This window comes from Juglans microcarpa x Juglans regia, chromosome 1S (assembly GCF_004785595.1).
Source record: "Juglans microcarpa x Juglans regia isolate MS1-56 chromosome 1S, Jm3101_v1.0, whole genome shotgun sequence".
Taxonomy (NCBI): Eukaryota; Viridiplantae; Streptophyta; class Magnoliopsida; order Fagales; family Juglandaceae; genus Juglans; species Juglans microcarpa x Juglans regia.
Window position 1 is genome coordinate 10,480,643 of NC_054595.1, and position 22,440 is coordinate 10,503,082.

Sequence of the window (22,440 nt, forward strand, 5' to 3'; positions counted from 1 at the left end):
ATAAAAAATTCATTCCATATACGTTCGAATGTACAAACAACCAATGTTTGAATGTTGAGGTAGTTAAATAAAGTTCGAATGTTATGTGCATATAAGATGAGCGTCTGAACGCGAAGCATTGTTTCAACCCACCTCAAAATCCTTGAATCGTCACATTTAGCTCTTGAAACCACCACCGCCGCCGCCGCCGCCGCCTTCAATCGCCACCACAACCATCACAGAAGAGGTTAGCGTCCCTCTCTCTTCCTTTTGTAGTGTTTTTTTTTTATTGATTATAAGAGTTTCGGTTCATACTGAAACCCATTTAGTGTTTGGAACTTCTTCTTGATTTTCAGGTCACCATGAGTGGCCAATGGCCAAATGGCCACCATAGATAGTTTACATTCAATGTATCCTTCATTTCTACGATGGCCATTACAAGATTAACATTGTATTTGAGGAAATCGGCAATGATCGAGTCGACTTTGCCATTTATGGGTCATAACGTTCGAACGTCTCACATATAACATTCGAACGTTGTTCTGTACTCTGAACGTACATTATAATACTTTCAAATGTACTTTTTACGTTTGAACGTTGTAATATAAAATGTTCCAATGTAAAGTTTTCATGGTCATTCGAAGTCATTGTTCGAACGTAACCATTATTTAGTTTGAATGTTCGTTATACATTCGAACTATATGAACCAAGGTTTGAATGTAAGACCTTTTTGCTTCTATTAGTCAAAATGTTCGAACGTTGACTTAAATATGTTCGAACGTCTTAATAAATATGATGAAGTTCACCCTCACGTCCAAACCAATTTATATTGTACGTTCGAATGTAAGACCTTTCGGCTTATTTTAGTCTTAATGTTCAAATGTAGACTTAGTTTTGTTGGAACGTTTCTTCAATTACATTCAAACGTGTGGTAATGATACATTCGAATGTAAGGTTGAGTGGGTCTTTTGCAATGTAACTTTCGCACGTTCCAATCTACACGTTTGAATGTTACCCTTTTATGTTCGAACGTTTGTCTGAAACAGTTTTAATTTCTCATATATATGTATACTAATATTTTTTTTTAAAGGATATGTCTCATCTTTTGACAACTAGGCAATGGGGGAGGGAAGGAACCGGCCAGGACACTTCTCGGATAGGCTGTCGAACTATTATGGCCGAATGTGAAGTGTTTATCAACGAGTTCGACGAGCTTATGTGGGCGCAGACGAGCCTCATAAACATCTTTGTTACTAGAGGCTGGACCAACATCCTTAGGATGCATCTTCTCATACCACAAATGTACGCGGTGTTCAGTTCAAGGTTTCGGAAGATGTCATCGCCTAACTACTACAGTAGATGCTCAGGCTGAGGATGCAGCAGTAGGCGCACCAACATCATCTACTTGCTCAGTTGAGTCTACTGCTAGAGATGTAGATCGGTCGGAGGGTGAGGGTACTGATCAACCTATGGATGACGACCGCGATGAGGATTTCTACATCCTCACTAGAAGAGACTACATACGTTTCGAGAAGAAGAACATGTTCTCCCAGATGTTGCTACTACCATTTTTTTGCATGTTGTATCTTATAGTTGCAACAAATGTGGATCTTGTGCCACATAAGGCCACATTTAGTCGAACTCGGGCACAGTTCCTCATAGGAGAGGCACGCGGAGAACTCATCGACTTGCCACTGTAGATTTTTGCGAGGATTCGTTATCAGGCGAGCATCATCTCCATTGACAAGGAAGAGGGTGCACTTGGCTATTACTGGACTGGAGAGTGGCACCCCGGGTAGAGGAGTGGTTGACTGAGCAGATGAGCTCTATCAACGTAACCTAACACCGTCGGAGCGTTGGACAAGGAAGGGGGCGTGCTCGGTGTGAGCCTGAGCCTATCCCAGATCTTGTTCCTCTAACCCAATCTGGACCCGGTGTTGCTCCCCATAGTGGGATCACTAGTCAACAGTTGATGGGTACATCTGTAGGGGATGCACACCCTGATTGGCTCGATGCACGGCCTACTTGGGTTGATGCGATGGTCTCAAATATTACTGAACACATTGACCGACAGATCGCCCATGTAAAACAAAGTGTCACTGAGGTTGGCCATCGTTTAGATATCCTAAACGAAAGGTCAACACATTGATTGAAGAGCTTCATACATTTGTAAACAACACGTACTGAGTGTTTTGAACTTTATTATATTTTGTATTTATATTTTTATATATTTCATTTTCTATACTTGTAACACCCTGCTTAATTAACCATTAGATTAACCCCTACGCACTCTAGATTAGAATTTTAATTTTGGGTTATTATTTACATTAAGATTGATAGTGAGATTAACTTTAATCTTGGCACTTAGTACCACTAAGCTAAGGACTAGAGAAGCAAGCCCATTACTAAATTTAGTGAGGCTTTTAGGATCTTAGCGCATTCATGAGCCTAGCCTAAGAAGTCTTGAAACCAAGCCTATAGAGAATTCAAAACTTGGTAGCTAGGCTTGGCCCAAGCTTAAGGAAGGCATAAGGCCTTTACACCAAACTTGGTGTAGAATGGACCTATGGCCCAATTAAGCCAAGTCAAACATTTTCAAGCCCATCTTAGTGGATCTTAAGGTTTCTTTTCAACCCTAAAAATTTAGAAATGAGGCTTCTATCATTCAAGTTCAAGAGCCCATAAGCCATGAACCCACACATTTGGCCCTTTTAAAGCTCTCAAGGCCCAAAGTCATGTTTGAGTTTATTTCATCATTTAAGAGCAAAAGCCCAATACACCATACCATTGATTTCTTTAAGCCTAAATCATACCCTAAGTACCTAAATTAGGTTTTAAAAATTGGTTAAGACCATTAACCATCATACTTGAGGTTAGTGAACTTTTAAGTCATGCTTTAAAACTTAATTTTGTTTAATCTTTTCTTAAACCTTTTAATTCAATTTTTCTTAAATTATTACTTCATTACATCATAATTAGACCTTGCTAATACCCTAGCTAAATCTCCCACATGTCATTAACGAAAATGACATATCAAACCTAAACTTTGCATCAATCGGCTTTGTGTATTGTCCTTTGTATGCTTGGACTGTTTTGCCCTTAGGCCCAAAATTTTGTGGTTTGTCCCCAAGGGTAATATGGTCCTTAAACTTCTCATGAGATTCCTTCAAATCTAGTTTGAGCCTTAGACGAAATTGGTTATACAAACCAACTCAAATGACCAAACTGAGTGCACCTTGGTTTAGTTTGTGTAGGAACCGATTGAGTTGGAATTTAATCAACCATCTGCCATGGTTGAGCCACCACCTGATGCCACACCCTTCACCACCCAATCCCCAAGAGGTCCCATGAACATCATGAAGAAATTGACTCAGTTGTTCCCACCCAAAACCATCAAAACCGAAGTCCAAAATCTGCCAAATATAAAACCACCTGAATCCTTTGGTTCGCAAGGGTGGGTTGAGTGATTTTCTACCACTTGAATGATGCCCCATGATTTGGACACCTCTACAGGACCAATGTAGCTACAGTGAAGGGCGTATCATGGTGGTTTCAGGCCACTATTCCTCTTGCACAATGTGACATAAGCCCATGGAAGCAATCTGGAAACTTTCCAGACTGGTGCACCTCCCACTTCACCCAATCACCTTGCACCAAGGCTAGCATCTCCACCCTTCTTGAACCCTATAAATACCTCCCTCACCTCCTCATTTCCTTCAAACCTCAGCTCCAAGCTTCATCTTGAGCCTTGAGAGATCAAAAGAGTGAAACCAAGTAAGTTCTTGGTGAGTTCTTAAGCAATACTATCTTGAGTGCTTCGAAGGCCACAAAATTTGTAAGTTTTCTTGCTCTTGATCTTAGTTAGCATGTCACGTTTTGTTTCCAGGTGTTGGTACAAATTTTGGTTAAGTTTTGGGAAGGTTATCATGCTTAGTACAAAACTGGGTCAATTAAGAGATGGTTTGAATGATTAAATGATTTTAAGTGAGAATTTAGCTATAACATGTCTTAAGCATGATTTGATATGATTTGTCATTATCTTAACATGATTATGGAAGGTTTAGATTGTGGTTAGGAGCATGCCATGGTAGGTTTTGAATCTATCTTGGTTTGATCATCGAGCATGTATCGATTTTGAACATATTGGTGATTAAAAATTTCTTAGGCATCAACTAGAGTGCATGCCACGGGTTGGGACTATTTGTTCAAGTTCTACTTTAATTTTTTAAACTCCAATAGAGTAGATTGTTTTAGAAGGCCAAAAATATGAAGTCCATGAATTTTGGTTAAATTTGGAGTTTGTTTGCAATTAGTGAACATTTAGGGCGTTAACGACAATTTTTGAGAGCCTAGGGGTATTTTTGTAAATATCTATTTTTGAAGCCTTTGATTTTGAACCTCATCAATAATAGTAGTAATCCTAACTTAGTACGTACTTGGTTTCATTTTCTATGACGTTTTTTCGATTACTTAGGAAGTTTGTAAGTTGGCATCTAACTTACACTTCGATAGATTATTTATGAATTATTGATAAATGTTTCATTCATATTCCAATTTTTAATTTCAGTATAAAATATCATGTTATATGATACATTGAGTGCATACTTACATGACGTGATATTTTTCACAATTTTTGCATATTTTATCTATAAATGTCATTTTTGCATGAAAGCTTACTACATATGCACATGTCATAAAAATATTTTTCAAGCATAGCATAAAAAAATAATTTTTGTCACACACCAAAGGCTAGGATGAGAAATTATTCTAGTGGAACTCCTCTGTCCACTCTGGAGTGTTTAAAAATGGAGTGGTAACCCCTAGGTTGACGAAGAACAGTTAACAGATTTCAAATGGGTTCTTTTTAAAGAACGCTAGACCGAAGTCAATATGTTATGACACATAATGCTGGTGGGTGTATATGTTATGATGTTATGTTATATTTACTGATGCATTGAGAACGAGTCTATAGACAACGTAGTTTCAACGTGAGTTGTACTACGGTCACCGGTACTCACAGTGCATGTGGGGAACTGTGACGTTACCACACGTTATAATTACAAATTTCTAATATTGATAAAGGTTAATGATGAAAGTTATGATGAAAGTTATGTTTTCAAAAATGATGGCAAACATGTTTATTAACCTGTGCCTCCATTTTTCTAAAATGTTGAGGAATCTGAATGGGAGACATGCATATTGATTTTCTTTAAGCATTTCATGTATTACACATCTATCGTTCTTCATGTTTAATTTATCTTTGTGCACATTGGTTGTTTAACTTACTGAAATTTTGAGTAAATATCACCCCTTGTGGGACCACTATCAAGTTGTGCTAGTTCTTGAGGAGACTGAGCTAGATGGAGTGCTGAATCCAACTAATTGAGCAGGAGTCTGACCTAGATAGGAGATTGGATTTAATCCTTATATTTATAGCTCAAGTCCTTCATGCTTTAGATTGCATGAAGATAATGATTTGACTTTAATTCTTAGTTGTACTAAGTCTATGCTACATTGGTATTTTGAACTTAATGATTTCTAATGAAGTTGTGATGTTTTTAGTTATCATGGCGTATTTTTTTACTTATACCTTTTATTTCCGTTGCGATTATTGCATACTGCTAGTTGCATACTATGATGCATTGCATATTAACAGTCATGTACGGGGGTATATGACCTTGTGTTGTATGTCTCGACATTCTAAGTCTCCATTCCAACCCAAGCGGAGGTTGGGGGCATCACAATACTTTATGTAATACACAATATTATTTAATATATCTAGTGTTTTTGTATTTGAATTCTTAGTCTCTTTTAATTTGAAATTTGATTTTTCATTTTAAAACAATTCACGCTCAAACGTTAATGACTATCATTTGAATGTTTAAACAAATAACTTACACGTTTGCATGTAAGTGGGCTTAATGTTCAAACGTACATGAACTGGTCGAAAGTAACATTTTATACGTTCAAATGTAATCATTCCAAAACGACATTGTCTGGCTTATGTTCGAACGAAACAATATTATAGTTCGAACATAAAACCATTTCTTGTTTACCTTTTGTGATGGGTGCCTGAAATCATTACAGAAAATAATTTTTTCTAATGATTTTAGGACTATCACAAATTTAAAACCGTCACAAAAACTCAATTGTGTTGTAGTGACTACTACGATAGTCAAGACTTTTTGGGTTTTTTCAAAAATTTCAATTTTGTCCCAAAAGTCTCGTGCCAAAAGATCAACTTAACCGGTTGCAAGTTTTTCTTTTTTGAGCATTTAAGGAGAAGAAAAACTATTGTACGCACTTTGGTAGCCAACCCTTTTAGTTAACCTAAATTGGAGAGAATTCTTGTCAAATTAGAGGTGTTAATTAAAAAAATAAAACAGAGGATGAGTAGAGTGACTGACGATACAGTGTAGTGGTGAAATATCTGGCTTACACTTGAGGGGAAGTAATATTAATAATATAAATAATAAATCTATTCCATTTTATCAACTTAAATTTTTGAGATAAGTGTTGATTTTATATAGCATTAGAACAGAGGTCTTGAATTTTGAATCCTGATTCTGAGAGAGTTTGACCTGCATGTGAAAGAGAGTGTTAAGAATATTAATAATAAATTTTACATATTTTCATTAGTTTAACCTTTTAGAACTAAGTTGTTATTTCACAAAACATTGATTATCTTGCAAGATAGAGGGAGGGAGGTTGAGAGGAAAGAATTTATGGTAGCAAGGGAGTTGTTTGGACCTAATGTGAACATAAAACATAATTTGACAAGGAATTAGTATTAATTGAAGATTAGAAAAGAGAGAAAGGTTCCATTGGACAAGTGGGAAACTGAAGCATGTGCGATCATGTAGTGGTTGGCCATTGGTAGGTCCACTAATCCACTTCTCCCAACCTCCCCGGCCCCCATTCCATGAAAATGAGATTACATAAAACTTTGGTTCGCGGATGCTCCGCTAGCTAGCGATTGTTATGCACGCTATGTAGCACTCTAGATTGTGTTTAGAAGACGGTACTGAACTATCACACAATACTTTAAAAAGTGAGATTCTTTCTCTTTATAATGATTGTACGTGACTTTACCATTTCTTTTTCTATCGTTCTCCTTCTGTAATATGTCGGCATGCGCATTCCTTGGGCCATAACAAATGGCATCTTTATATGACGGAATGCTGTAATTGACTTAGTTGAGTTTATATAAGTATATTTTATAAAAGTATTTTATGATCAGATTTATATAATACGTTAAATTTATTTTATAATAAAATTAATTTTATAATTTAATGTATTATCTCAAGTCACGTTAATTTATAAATTTATTTTTTTTATAATGTGTTTATGACTAAAACATTTCTTATAAATAAATTCATATGCATATTATATATACTACTACAACCATATCTACATCAAAAGTCGAGCTCTATTTTAAATATATAGCTTGCTGTATAGTAAATAATTTCTCTATTCACGAGCTGTCATGACTCATGCATGCCATTGATCTAAATTTTAAACTGGCTTTATGATTCAATAGACGATTATAATTTTTTATTTAAAGCACTTCATTTAAGAAATTGAACTAGAGTCAACCAAATTGATTTCAAACTAATCTTATATATTTATGAAAAAGATTTGTATATTTTTAGGGTCTATAAATCTGCATATTTCTTTTTAAAAAACAAATTAAAAAACTTAAGATTCATATAAAAAATTGATACTTTAATAATATACTCTATATTTTTTTAATTAAAATACCCAAAACCTGCCCACCATCAAAAGACGTCTATTAGAAATTATTTAGGATGCTGGACGAGTTTGTTTTCACAATTCATCTTATTTAATTATTAAATTTTTTTAAAATTTTTACACAAAATATAATAAATAATTTATTTTTTTAAATTTTAAAATAAAAATAATATTAAAAAATATATTTTAATAATATTTATTCAATTTTTAATTTTAATCTCAACTATTTTACTTTATTTGCAAAAACAAACTTAAATCATCCCCGTTGATCTGATGGTGGACTAACATTCTTTCACAACATAAAGCAATCTGTACAATTTAATACTAATTAATGACTTTTGCCAGCCCTAGCGTGATTCCCACGCTCTCTATTTCTGGCACACAAATGGCATATCTAAAGATAAAGATAACCACATTAATTAAGTTGTAAATAAAATCATGGTTAGATCAAACTCTAAACTATCTCTGGCCGTCCAAATTCAATCCCATTTTTCCCCACAAATCTAACCCATAATTAGCATCTTCATCAATATCTTATGTCCTCAATAACCATCTTTCTCGCTCCATCAATCTTTGTGTCAGATCTGAGTTTTTGCCTTTCGTACTTGCAAGCAAGAGAGGACCCTTTGTGTCAGAAGAAAATCTCAACTTCAAATCTTTAATGCTCATCTGTGTCTCTGCCTTTCACAGCAAAAGTTCACTTCTGTCAGATTGCTAGGATTTGGATCCCCATCGACATAGTTAATTTGGGATATTCTTTGTACCCACAATGATCTCGAAGGGTGCAACCCGGAACTCCAACTCCCGCAGAATCAAGTTTGCTCGCAGATTTGTTTCTGCTCTCTTGCATATGAGAAACCAAAACCCTAGACCCGGTTCCTTATCCATCGAGGGATCAGTTCGTACACGAAGCCAGAGAATCAAGATCGCGGCTTATTTGTCAATGGCTCAAGCAGTTGGATCGAGGAGGGCTTGGAGCAGGGCTGTTCTTTCCAAGCTTGGAAGCCGAGCAAGGCGCCACATGAGAAGGATGGGGAGGAGCTCTCTTGGCAGCTTGAAGAAGAAAAGGGTCATTAGGAGTTATTCCCCAGGAGAGCTAGGCCAAGCCAAAAAGCTTAGACAGCTTGTACCTGGTGGAGAAACAATGGATATATGCAGCTTGTTGGAGGAGACAGCCCACTATATAACATGCCTTGCCACCCAGGTTAAGGTCATGCAGACTTTAGCTGATAACTTCTCTAAATGATCAGTATTGAACTGTTCTACATGTTGAACATATTAGGGAAAGGGATCCAGAAGGGGAAAGGTATAAATATATATACAGGGACTGGTTATAAGTTTTGAAAGAACGTATAGGTTACTCATAATTTGTTGGGCACGCATGCACATATGCACAGCTCCAGTATTGCAATCATCTTGCCTCTATTCTATATTTATATCAAAGATAATCGACCGGCCGGTGATATATAGGATGATGAATACCCTTTATGATACTAGACAATATCTCCCCCAGTGTTTTTGTGTGTGCGTGCGCGTTTGTCTTTATGTTTGCTTCTTATGGGTGATATATATGATCTTATATATGCTAGTGATTCGAGAAGGAACGAGGGCTCCTATTACTTCTTTGTTTGTCTGTACGCCTGTCTGACAGTAGAAATGGAGGTAAGATATGAAAGATCACTATATCGGTACTCACGACCAGGACGCATGCTCAAATAATTCTACTGTTTATGAGTGTGTTTTCACAGTGAACCATGCAGGTATAGACTGTTTTAAATTAGTTACACGAAGAGAGATCATATTTGTATTTAAAGAATGCGCAACTGATCTCTTTGTAAAAAATGAATAAATATCATATCTAAGTAAAAAAAAAATATTACTTTTTTAATATTAGATCTGTCTTTTTCAAAACGATTATGCAGTACTTATATACTCCACAACAATATGCAGTATTACTCTTCCATGAAAGTTGCACGTTGTTTTAAAGATTTTCTGCTCATCATCCTCACATTATACACCACACTTATTTTTATTTTTACTTTTTTGTTTTTATTTTTCCTAAACTAATTGATTTCTTCTATTCATCATTCATACATCACACATTTGATAATAATAATAAAAAAAAGAATAATGTTATTACGCCGCTCCATGATTTTGCCTTCTCATTTTGACTATTCATGCATTTAATTCTTTTTTATATTTCTTTCTTTTACTTACTGATTAACGAAGTAATTATTAGTATATTGATATTTTTTTATATATATTTTTTTAAATTTTTTAAAAATATTAAAAAATATATGAATACAAAAAATGAAAAAAAATTAAAAAATTGAATTTTGCCTGGGGGCACGCCCAGCGGTTACTACTGGGCAGCACCCTAGCAGAACTTATAAAAAATTATATGTGGTGTTTAATGTGAGGATGATGAGTAGAATTTTTCTATATTTTAAGCTCCCAAAATTAACTAAATACTTTCTTTCAACTTTTGCACTTATCTTGGGTTTGTATATTTATGCAAACAACCGTAAAAAAATAAATACAAATCTACAAAAAAAACTCACCAAAATACAAATCCATGACAAAATAGTAAAATACACAACAAACCCACAATAAAAAAATTCTAAACTTGTAAAAAACTTATTTGCAAAATAATAAACAACAAATCAAGAATAGAAATAGAGGGGGAGAGAGAGGGGTTTGAGAGAAAAAGAGGAGGAGACGTCGAGAAAGAGGATGAGAAGAAGAGGGAAGAAAATGATGGCAAGGAAGAGAGGCTCTGAGAAAATCGGGAGATAGAGACTAATTTGAGGAGAGAGAGAGAGAGAGGACAAAGAGAAACTAGAGGAAGAGGAGGTAAGGTTTAACTTAACTCCAAAACAACTTCATTGACTTTTAAAAAAAATTGTTATCAAATCGGTGTCGTTTTGGTAACGATTATATATATATATATATATATATATATATAATAATTGCCCTACCCGCGTTGCGTATTTTCCCTACGGGTGGGGGGGTGTCCCGCCACCCACCCCTAATTCATAGAGCCCTGTTTCGGACATCATACTATGACCACCTATGAGGAATGCGAGCCTCCATGAATGTGAAACGGGAAAATAATTCCTTCTATTTTTCTTGCGGGACAGTCAATATTTACTATTTAGAATGTTTGCTTAATTTATACCGGCACAAGGAAATAGAATGTTTCACATGGTAGGCCCACCGCTTCCCTAACGATGAGAAGAGAGACTACAGCAAAGACTATTGCAAAATATCATCAAACCACTCACCATCCAATGGACAGAAAATATCTGCGACATTGAAGTTAGATAAAGCAAATAAGTCATTCTGTTGTTATTGCTATTACAACTGTCAATTAGCGTCATCATTCTTATTATTATAAGGCCTCGAGAAGTTTTATTTGCTACAATAGCTGGCTATATCTGTCATACCCAGCCCAAGTCTAAAGGAATCAAACCCAGCCCGCCCGATTTAAAAAATCCTCAAAACACCGTCGTTTTAATAAAAGTCTAAATAATCTCTCTTTTCCTTTCCCTAACTTTTAGACTATAATCGAGCCGACTGGAATCAAGCCGAGCCAGTGGAGGTGCGAAGGAGCTTAAGTATTTGAAATCGCTTCCGGATGAGGGGGAAAAAAATTGGATATGACTTTTGCTCGATCATTCCTGCCAATGAGCCTATATGTTTTATGACTCCGTTTGGTTTGAAGAATGATTTTATTTCATCTTAATATCTAAATATTATTAAAATATAAATATTTTTTAATTTTAAATTTTTAAAATTTTTATCTAATCATTACAATTTTCTAAACTTTTAAACAAAACACAAAAAACAATTCAAAATTTTCAAACTCAAAAATAAAAATAATATTATAACAATATTTTAACTTTATAATATTTTTATTCAATTTTTCTTCTCTTATTTTTCAAAATTCTATCAAACATCTTAACTCAAATTATTTCACTATTATTCACAAATTATTTCACTATTATTTACATATTTCTTATCTGATCTCATATGTATAACCAAACGATACCTTGTTAGTTTATTTTGCATTATTGTAAATTAGAAACACTTGAATTGGGGTTTATTGGTATATCTATTGTTTTGAGGAGATGGAGATAATTTCCGGTATTGAAATGTTGGTCTTTAATTTATTTTTGGAAGAAAGTGAACTCTTATATCCTCCTCGATTTTATGGTTTTCTAGGGATCTATTGTTCCATTGCTGCTTATTGAACTTGGACAGACTAACATTTGAAACATGAATTTTTCTTACAACGCCATTCTATTTGAAGGTCATAATGAGGATATTGTGGATGCAGGTTGATCTGATTTAATTTATTTTCTCAACTTTTTCTTTTCCTTCGTTCATCCATCTTTTTTATACTCTTATTTTAATAAAAAAATCTACTCATCATTTTCATACCACACCACAATAATTTTTTTTTAAAAAAAATTTTCGCTTACCAAATATGTGATGTATGGATGATGAATAGAAGAACTCAATTAATTTAAGAAGAATAAAACCAAAATCGTTATAAAAAAATTTTAAAAAAATAAGTGTGTTGTGTGGTGTGTGGAAATGAAGAATAGCAAAGCTCTATTTTAATTTTGCTTCCTTTGAATTTATGGAAATCTTAAACTTGCTAATGAAAATCATTAGAATAAGAGAAATAGTTATTCCCGGCCCACTAAGATAGTCCAAGACTATGGGTATAATTCATCTGGTTCGGTCCGATTTTAGAGAATTTTTGGAACCGAACTGGTATAGACCGGTTTTGAAAATTTAAGAACCGATACGGACCAATACATCACTAAAACCGAAACTTTTAGCTTTCCTAGTCGGTCCAGTTTTACAGTTTACCATTTACTCGTGTAGCACTACATAAGTGTAATATTATAATTTTTTAAATACTAAACTTGATTATTAGAGTTTAGTATAATCAAGTTTAGTATTTATTATTAACAATTACTAATTCATTAATGTTCAATTATACTAGTAGAGTATAAGTAGTGTCTAACTTATTAGTGAAATTAATAAACTTGAAAAATAAGATTAAAATAGTGGGATTAGTGTCTAATTATACTGGTATAAGTAGTGTCTAACTTACATAAAAATGTAAAAAAAAGGGTTTGCTTGGTGCGATCGTTTGTATGATTGCCGTCAAGGATCTTCCTGGCTCCTCGGCATTGGTAGGCAGATCTCGGTCTTTTGCGGATCTTGTCTCTCAATCTCCTTAGGCTATCCCTGAGGTGATTGTCCCTTTTAGGCAGTCGAAAGCCCTGGAGGGAGAAGATTTTGTTCAATTCTCTAAGGAAGAAGTGGAGAGGTCTGCAGCTCCTTTTCAGTATGCCGTTAGGTTGAAATTTTTGCGACAAAGGCCATCACTGGACAGGATCAGAGGCTTCATTCATGGGCACTGGGGATTAAGATCTCACCCGTGGTGTCGGCGATGTAAGGCCCCGGAAGGTGTTTGTTTGGTTCTCGAATGAGGAGGATTTTCTAAAGACTACGACTAGAGAGAGCTAAGACAACGATGGTGTGACTTACCGAATATTTCAGTGGTCTACGGATTTTATAGAGGAGTCTGAACCGATTATGGCCCCAGTTTGGATTACACTTCCTAGTCTTCCACTGAATTTATATCACGAAGCCTTTCTGAAAAGTATCACTGCTCTTATTGGTACGTATTTGCAAAGGGATAATGCCACACAATGTGCCACAAGGATAGATGGTGCATGGCTCTATGTCTTGATGAATATCTCCGTTGATCCGATTTAGTCCTTTTGGATTGGTATGCTAAAAAACCCTGCGAGTATTTGTGAACAGGTGGTTTATGAAACTTTGCTTGCATTTTGTATGCGTTGCAAAGCGCAAGGTCATAATCAAGGTACTTGTAAAAAGCAGGATGAAAGAGTTGAAATAAAGAAATAAAATGGCAAGTTGGGAAGTGTTTGGGTTCCAAAAAGACTAGATGTTCAGGCTAATAAAGACATTGTTCAAGGGGTTTCTAAGGGAGGGGAATTGGAAGACTTGCATGCTAATGAAAATCCTAAGTCTGATGGGGGAGTTGGCAAAGAACTCTTAGTTGGTGAGGGAGGTTAATAAGTCGATCCAGACTCTCTTTTGGTGTTTGAGAACGTGCATGATATGCATGATGTCCATGAGAATCTGCTTTTGACCACGTGCAAGAGGAGTGGTTTTGTGCATGGGGAATCTAGTGGGGCCCAAGATGATGGGGCTTTGATTGTTGACAATTTTGTTAGTGGGTCTATGGAACTAGGTCCTACAGAGTTGGTGTTAGCACATGCTCCGTTTATGGGGGATGTGTTGGGGGGTTTTGTTTGGTCATAAGCCAGAGTTGCAAGTAGTTGTTTTTCTTTTCTTTTTTTTTTTTTTTTGTTTGGGGGAGGGAGATAAAGTTGGCTCAGTTTCTAAGGGTGAAGATGAGCTTCCTAATTTAGGGCAGGAGCAGGATGAATTTTTTGATTCAGAACTAGACAAGAAGGATGTGGTTCCAGGCAGAGTGTTACGCAGTTCATCCAGGGCTCCTAGTAGTCCTTCTCAGTTGAATTTATGATTGATAAAATTATGTTTTGGAACGTCTGAGGCCTTGTGACCTCAAGGAGTAGACATAGATCATTGTTGAAAAAGCATAAACCAAAAATATTGATTGTGGCGGAGCATTTTAGAGATGAAAGTAAGCTTTTACGTTGGAAACACATTTTATAGTTTGATGAGTGTTTTTCGAAAGGTATTAAAGACAGGAAGTTGTGGATTTTCTGGGAAAAAAAAGTGAAGGTTAGTGTTCTCGATTTCTCTAATCAACAGATTTCATTGTTGATTGATTCTTCATTGGTGGTTACAACTATTTATGCAAAGTGTTTATACTTGGAATGACGTCATCTATGGTCTGAGATTTTATCTTTCGGTGCCCTTCAATTACCGTGGATAATTATTGGTTATTTCAATATTATTATTGATGATAGGGAGAAAGGGGAGGCAATCCGAGGTTGCCTTGTGCAATGGAGGATTTTTGCAATTTTATTGATTTTGGAGGTTTTATTGATCTTCCTTTTGGTGGCAATAAGTTCTCTTGGTGTAATGGGCAGAGGGTTTGGTGTGTAGTTGGGCTTGTTTGGATAGGGGTTTTTGTAATTCCAAATGTTTGGACCTCTATCCATCTTGTGCAATTAAGTATTTAGGTTGTAGAACCTCAGATCATGCTCCAATGATTCTTGGGATGTCTGACATATCGTTGAGGTATGGCCCGACCTCCTTCAAGTTTCAACAAATGTGGACATCTCATGAGGATTTTTGGAGGTGTGTCTCTAAGTCTTGGCAGGAGGTTACTTGTGATTTGGGTCTTTTGAAGCTTGCCTTTAAATTAAAAGACTCAAATTGGTTCTTGGGAACTGGAATAAGGAGGTTTTTGGGTGAACTGGGGAGCATATTAAAAGGTTGGAAGCTAGAGTAAAGGAATGTGATACACGTTTTTAGGAAAGATTTTCGTAGGAGGTTGAGAATGAGGTTTTGGCCTCTGAGCTAGAGCTTTCTGCTTGGTTAAAAAGGGAGCAGACCCGTATTGCACAGCAAGTCAAGCAATCTTGGGTTGATCATGGTGAAATTAATTCTTCTTTTTTTTTTTTTCAGCTTTACAGGCGAGGAAGCATAAGGTTGTAATTGATATGCACCTGAGTGATGGTCAGGTTCTTTCTTCTCCGGACGATATACATGATGAGGCAATTGTTTTTTTATTCATTCCTCCAAACTAGACCATGAAGTCAATTGCTTGATCTCTCAAAATTAGTGCATATTGAGGTCTAGGAAGCTGAAAATCAAGCTCTTTGTAGTTGTCCTTCTGAGTAGATGATAAAGGAAATCTTATTCTCTATTCCAGTGTATAGTAATCTAGGTCCAGATGCATTTGGTTCCAGGGTTTTTAGACACTGTTGGGAGTTAGTCAAGATGGATTTAGGGGAAGCCGTTTGTGATTTCTTTCGGGGTGTGCCACTCCCCAGGTTCTATACCTCATCTTTCATTGTTTTAATTCCCAAAGTGTTGAGTCCGTCATCTTTTGACAAGTTTAGGCCGATAGTCTTTGTCATGTGGTCTATAAAATCTCTAAGATTTTGGTGGGCCGTTTAACGTCAGTTTTGAACCGTGTTATTTCTTTGGAGCAAGGTGCCTTTCTTCCTAGGAGAAGTATCTTTGGCCATATTAGCCTTACTCAAGAGTTAGTACATGACATTAACAAGCCAGTTAAAGGTGGGAATATTATGATGATGATAGACATGGCTAACGCTTATGACACTATTGATTGGGAATTTTTAATACGTGTGCTTCGGGCTTTTGGTTTCTCCTCTAAGGTATGCAATCTTATCAATCAATGTGTGGCTACGCTGTGGTATTCGGTTGTTATGAATAGGCCGGCTAAAGGTTTCTTTAAAGGTGGGAGGAGTCTTTGTCATGGAGATCCACTTTTGTCTTATTTATTTATTCTAATGAAGGTGGTTTTCACTCGTCTTCTGAAGAGCAGGTTAGAAGCAAGAGAGATTGGTTTTTTTTTTTCTCATCAGAGCGGTGGCCCTTTAATTTCACATCTTCTTTATGTGAATGATATGGTCATTTTTACGAACGGAGGGAAAAGGTCAATTAAGGCAATTACTGATACTCTTTGTTTGTATGCAAGTTGGTCCAGTCAAGTGGTAAATGTGACTAAATCATCCATATTTTTCTCTTCTAAAATTTCGACTCCTAGGCGATGTTTGCTTCTTTGTTTGACAGGTTTTTCGTAAGGTCACTTTCTGGTTAAATATCTTAGGGTTCCTATTATATCTGGCCGGATGAATTGTGTTTATTTGAATGAATTGATGCAGCGTATTCGACAAAAAATAGAAGGGTGGAAGATGAAATTCCTGTCGTTGGGTGCAACGCTGATTTTGTTACAACATGTCCTATCCAGTATGCCTGTACATTTGTTGGCAGTTATTCATGCTCCAAATTCTATATTGAACACCATGAAGAAGTTGTTTAGCAATTTTTTCTAGGGCTCCTTGGATGGCAAGCCTAAGCACAAGTGGGTGTCTTGGGACTTGCTTTGTAAGCCAACTGATGAGGGAGGTGTTAGTCTCATAAATATATTTGATATCCAGAGGTTGCTACATATTAAATTTGTTTGGAAGCTGTTGACTGGTAGCTCTTTTTGGGTGAATGTTTTTAGGGCGAAGTATGTGTGAGATCAACATATTTCTCTCATGAATCCTAAGAAAGGTACAAGATTTTGGAGGATGGTTATAGACTTGGTTCCATTTGTACTCAATAATTCTAAGTGGCTTGCTAAGGAAGGGCATATTTCATTCTGGAGGGATAAGTGTATGGACTCAGGTCCACTTTGTATTCAGCAGGACAATATTGCTCAGTAGAATTTGAGTATTAGGCAATGTATGGTGGATGATAGTTGGGATGTTCATCTGTTAGTGCAGCTTGTTGGTTGTGAGATTACTAATCTCATTTTGTCTAAGATTGGAGTAACAAAAGAGGGCTCTAATATCTTGATTTGGTTAGGGAATTCAAATGGTAAGTTTTGAACATAGTGCTTGGAATTTGGTGCGTGTTGTAGCTCCAAAATGACAATGGTCAGAGTGAATTTGGCATGTTGTTTTCCCAAGGAAGTTTTCGGTTACTATGTGGTTAGCTTTATCTCAAAGTTTAAGTGTTGATGATCATATACGGCGTATCGGTATTCCTTTAATTTCAAAATGTGAGTGCTGTGTAGAGGGTGCCTTCGAAGACTTAAATCACGTGCTTCATGGGGGAAGAGTTGCTACTGCTATATGGAGGTTGGCCTCTAATGTTTTGGGGATACCTTATGTTGCTCAAAGATCATGGATGGAGGTTGTTAAGGCATGGTTCAGAAGTACCAAAAGTTCTTCGCAGGTAGGTAATTTAATTGGTTTAATACCAGTTATTATTACTTGAAGCTTGTGGTGTTGGAGATATTCAGCATGCATGGAAGGGAAGAGGGAGTTTGTTGCTACTTTGTGGAATCAGTTAAGTATTGGATAAGCTGGGTGAGTATTAAGCTTAAGGCTATTTCTAAATTACTTAAAAGAGATGTGGCAATCTTGAACATGCTGTAGGTACCAGTTATGCAGCCTAAATAGAAAAAGATTATTGTAGTCTCATTGCAAAAATCATGTTCAAGATGGTCAAAATTAAATATTGATGGTAGTAGTAAAGGGAATCCAAAAGACTCTAGTGCAAGTGGTGTATTGCGAAATGATAAAAGTTTGTTGCAATTTGCTTTTGCTGCTAATATTGGAATTGGTTCTAATAACAAAGCAGAGATGATGGCTTTACTGCTTGGGCTTTGAAAATGCAAGGAGCTGGGTTGTTATAATGTAATTGTTGAGATGGACTCCATGCTAGTGCTTACTTGGTTGAGGGAGGGTAGATGTAGTTTATGGTATTTAGAGGATTTTTGGGAGGAAATAAAGTATCTGGTGCAGGGTTTTAACATTCGGTTTCAGCATGTCTTCAGGGAAGCTAATGTTGCAGCAGACTGTTTGGCTCGTTTTAGAGGAATTGGCTGCAATAATGGTTAGTTTTCCATTGAACATCTTCCTTTTCACCTTAAAGGTATTCTTAGAACTGACCAACTTGGCTTGCCTTATTTAAGAAAGGTTGAAGTCTCCTATAGGTTTGAAGTGGCCTTTGTTTTTACTAAGTTCTGCTTGCAAGGGATGAGTTTCTTTAGGTGCAGGGTATACGGTTTCTTTTGCTTTCTTGGTACATAGTGGTTCAATTCTTTTGGAATAGGTCGATTGGAGCATGGTTTGTATAAGGTATTCCTCCGCCAAAACCGATATCATACCTGTTTAGGACTGGTTCCTATTCTTAAGAACCAATACTACACTAGACCACACCGCACCGGACCGGTTGTACAGGTTTTCTGTTTTTTTTATGCCCCTATCCAAGACTAGAAGAGGCGGTCCAAAGTGGTAGTACGGTGCCCGTATGTAGGTCTATAGTAGTGAATGGAAAATAAATACAGAAAATGTAAATAGAGATAGAGATAAACAAATTTATGTAGTTTGACATTGGGCCTACGTCTACAGGTTATTAAGAGGGCAAATCTATTATAAAATGAGTATTTTACTGTCTTTCATTGTCCCTCATTTTTCTCTATATAATAGAGGCTGGAGACCTCTTTTCTGGAGAAGATCATCTCTCTTGAGCTCTTATTGTGAGATTAAATATGATCTTTGTATTCTCATAATTGTTGCTCAGTCATCTGGCCGTCTGGAAGTCCCCTTTCCTCAGATCTCAAATCCCTTTTATTGTGGCTCTATTAGTGGTAGGTGAGGAAGTTAACTTTATCCCACTCCTCCCTTGCATGTCAGACTTACTTTCTCCCTTTCTCATTTTTCTCTCTTTTCTATCACCTTCCACCTTTCTTTCCTCGTCTTTTTTTATTCTTTTTTTTTTTTTTTGCTTCATGATGACGACCCTTTACGCTGGGCCTGGGATGCTATATGGGCCAACGGGATTTTACCCTTTAACAGATGCCCGCAATTCTTAAGGCAGACTTGCTCAATAAGAATGCCATCAGAATCATCAAGTCGACAGTGATAGAGATAGTTCATAGAAAATTGTAGAAAAATAAATTTCAGGAGCAAGTCTCTCATTTTCTGTTTTTTGTGTTAAGTGATGAAGCTTTTCAAGTAGGAAGCTTGGCTTGGAGAGTCAAGCGGAAGCTGTACTCAACCGCACTAGGTGCGAGCACAAAGCTTAGCTTGGGTGGGAAATGTACTCAACCACACTAGGTGCAAGTGCGGAGCTCGATTAAGAGAACTAGAAGGGAGACATACTCGAGCGTGCTAGGTAGGGGAGTGGAACTCAGCTTGGAAAGTTAGGCGGAAGATGTGCTCGACTACACTAGTTGCAAGCGTAGAGTTCGACCTGAAGTTTGGTTGTATGGACTTGGCTTTGAGTGAGAGGGTCGGGCAATCAAAGGACTGTCACTACCCATAGTTCGCAACAAGTCAAGAGACTTGGCTTTGTATGTAAGGGTTGAGCAATCAAGGGACTATCACAGCCCATAGTTAACGACGAGTCTACGGACTAGGCTTAGGGTTGAGCAGTCAATGGACTGTCACTACCCAGAGTTCGAGATGAGTCTTGGGACCCAATCTAGTAGGTTAGGGTCAGGTAGTCAAGGGATTGTCACTGCCCATAGTTAGCGGCAAGTCAAGGGACCCATCTTTATACGCGAGGGTTAGGTAGTCAAGGGACTATCATTGCCCATAGTTCGCAGAGAGTCAAGGGACTCAGCTTAGGGACTATCACTGCCCATAGTTCACGGTGGGTTAAGGGACCTAGGTTAGGGACTATCACCTTCTATAGTTTGCAGTGAGTCAAGGAACTCAACTTTGCTGGACCTGTGGGTGAAGGTCGATGCAGTTAAAGGACCGTCATCGTCGTTGTTTACCACCAGTCGTGAGACTCGGCTTTGCTGAGCCCGTGGGGGAGGCTTGAAGTAGTCAAGGAACTGTCATCGCCATTTTTTGCTACGAGTCAAAAGATAGTTTGTTGGTATAAATCTTTGCCTGATAGGTTGTATGAGATTGTTTATCGTTAGCAAAGAGTGTATATTCTTTTGATCGTTTTTGTTTTCGATGACATTAGTGGATTTTCGCTCTTTGATGTGAATTGTTGTTGGTGTTTTCATTTTGGTATTGATGCTAGAGTTTGTTTATAGTAACCAGCACTAAGTGGTTAGGAAGCTCGTCCTGGGTCCATCTCAAGCTGTTGTTGAGCATGTCTACTCATTCTTGAAAGTAACCCTAACCCGCACGAGGAGCTTGTGGAGCTCAGATGCTCATTCCCAAATGTAACTCACTGGCAGTGGTTGCTGCACAAGTATAAACACTCATTGTTTACTGGAGAAGAGATTGTACTGGTGTTGCTATCAAGGTATGAATCTAGTGACTCAAATTTTATGTGCGTGAGGGACGGGCAATCAAGGGACTGTCACTATCCATAGTTCGGACATGTCAAGAGACTAGGCTTTTATGTGCTCGAGGGTCGGGACAGTCAAGGGACTGTCGCCGCCCGTTGGTTCGAGGAGAGTCTAGTGACTAAGTTTTTATGTGCATGAGAGTCGGGCAGACAAGGAACTGTCACCGCCCTTTGGTTCGCGGTGAGTCAAGTGACTATGCTTTTATGTGCACTAGGTCCGACTGTCATCGCCCGTTGGCTCATGCTGAGTCAAGCGACTCTGCTTTTATGTGTGCAAGGGTCAGTCAGCCAAGGGACTATCATCGCCAGTTGGTTCATGGTGAGTCCAGTGACTCAGCATTTATTTGAGCATTGTTCGCAATGGGCCCAGTGACTTAGTTTTTGTTGAACTGGATGCTTGATCACTCTAAAAAGCCAAACCTGTTAGTGTAGATAATCCAAATCTCAAGTGTGAAATTTACAAACCTGAATCATTTTGCTAGAGCATGGTGAATGGTTGAGGTGTGCCGTCGAGGCCTTCGAGCAGCCATGCTTTGCCATTGATGAAGTCCTAGGTGCCCACGATATTGAGCAATATGTTCTAAGACATATTAAGATGTCCAAGTAATGCCAGGGTGGGGCTGTCTGGCCAGTGTCCTACGCCATGCAGATGATTTTCAGTGAAGTATGCTCCCTAGGCATGTAGCCATTTGGGCCTGTCGTGCAACCTTGAGGAGTTTTGTGAAGAGAAACTCCAAAAATTAAATTTTTTTGTAAAAATGAAATTCAAATAGTGAGTTTTGACAGAGACAAACTAGAGCAATTTAGTTGTTGTTTCTGATTTTTGCTTGAAAGAAATTATCCATCGCTTTTTTATTTTTTATTTATTTTGAACTGTATTGCAGGGAGAAATTCAAGTTCTTCAGTGTTTTGCTGATTAGGGCTGATGAGCTTTATTTTTTAGGTGGAACCGATGGACCGACGGGCCATGACTGTTTGTCAAATCTAACGACATTATAGTGTGCAACTAACCCTGGCGATGTACTAGTGAGTTGTTTATGTGGGTGAGAGGAAGCCCAGCCCACTGCGAACCTCTCATCTATTGTAAGTGGGTTGCCTGGTGCATATTTGCCGTGAACTATGGAGGATGCTCGTGTACAATGCACCTTGAACATGTTCCACCCTTTGGTCGAGCATCTATGGCCGGCTGCCCCACGGTGGCTGGGCAACCTGTGGTCAAGCAGCTTGTGGACGGGGCGCTTCTAGCTGGAGAACTCCTGGCTGGGCAGCTTTTGGCCGGGATAACCTCGTGTTTGAGCACTCTGTTGCTGAGGAGTTGTGTCGTGGGGAACTTGCATGAATGGAAAACGTCATGGTCATGGGCTTTATGCACAGTGCATGTGTACTGTGCATGCCATAGTATTGTGCACTTAAATGCACAGTACACTTACTTTTGCCTGCTGAGAAACTTTCTTCCCGAGCATGGAAAGTTGGCGGTTGAAGTATTCTATCCATTATGTCCTTTAGTGGACAGTACTCTTAACCGCATGGGCGGGGAAAGGTTCAATCGCCCAATTTTTTGTAACAATGTTACTAACAAAATAAATTAAAATAATAGATGAACTGAGAATACTTATCCAAGGGAAATTCTTCTCATCATTCGAAGACGATTTCTCATGGTAGAAAATT

At 37.4% G+C, this 22,440-nt stretch overlaps 1 protein-coding gene across 1 annotated transcript; it reads left to right on the forward strand.

The window, feature by feature from the left end:
* Positions 1 to 8,059: 8,059 nt before the first annotated feature.
* LOC121245771 (transcription factor IBH1-like) lies at positions 8,060 to 9,227 on the forward strand. Its single transcript, XM_041143630.1, has one exon. It carries the CDS (start codon positions 8,501 to 8,503, stop codon positions 8,975 to 8,977), a length of 477 nt encoding a protein of 158 aa, XP_040999564.1. The 5' UTR covers positions 8,060 to 8,500; the 3' UTR covers positions 8,978 to 9,227.
* The last annotated feature ends 13,213 nt before the right edge of the window (positions 9,228 to 22,440 follow it).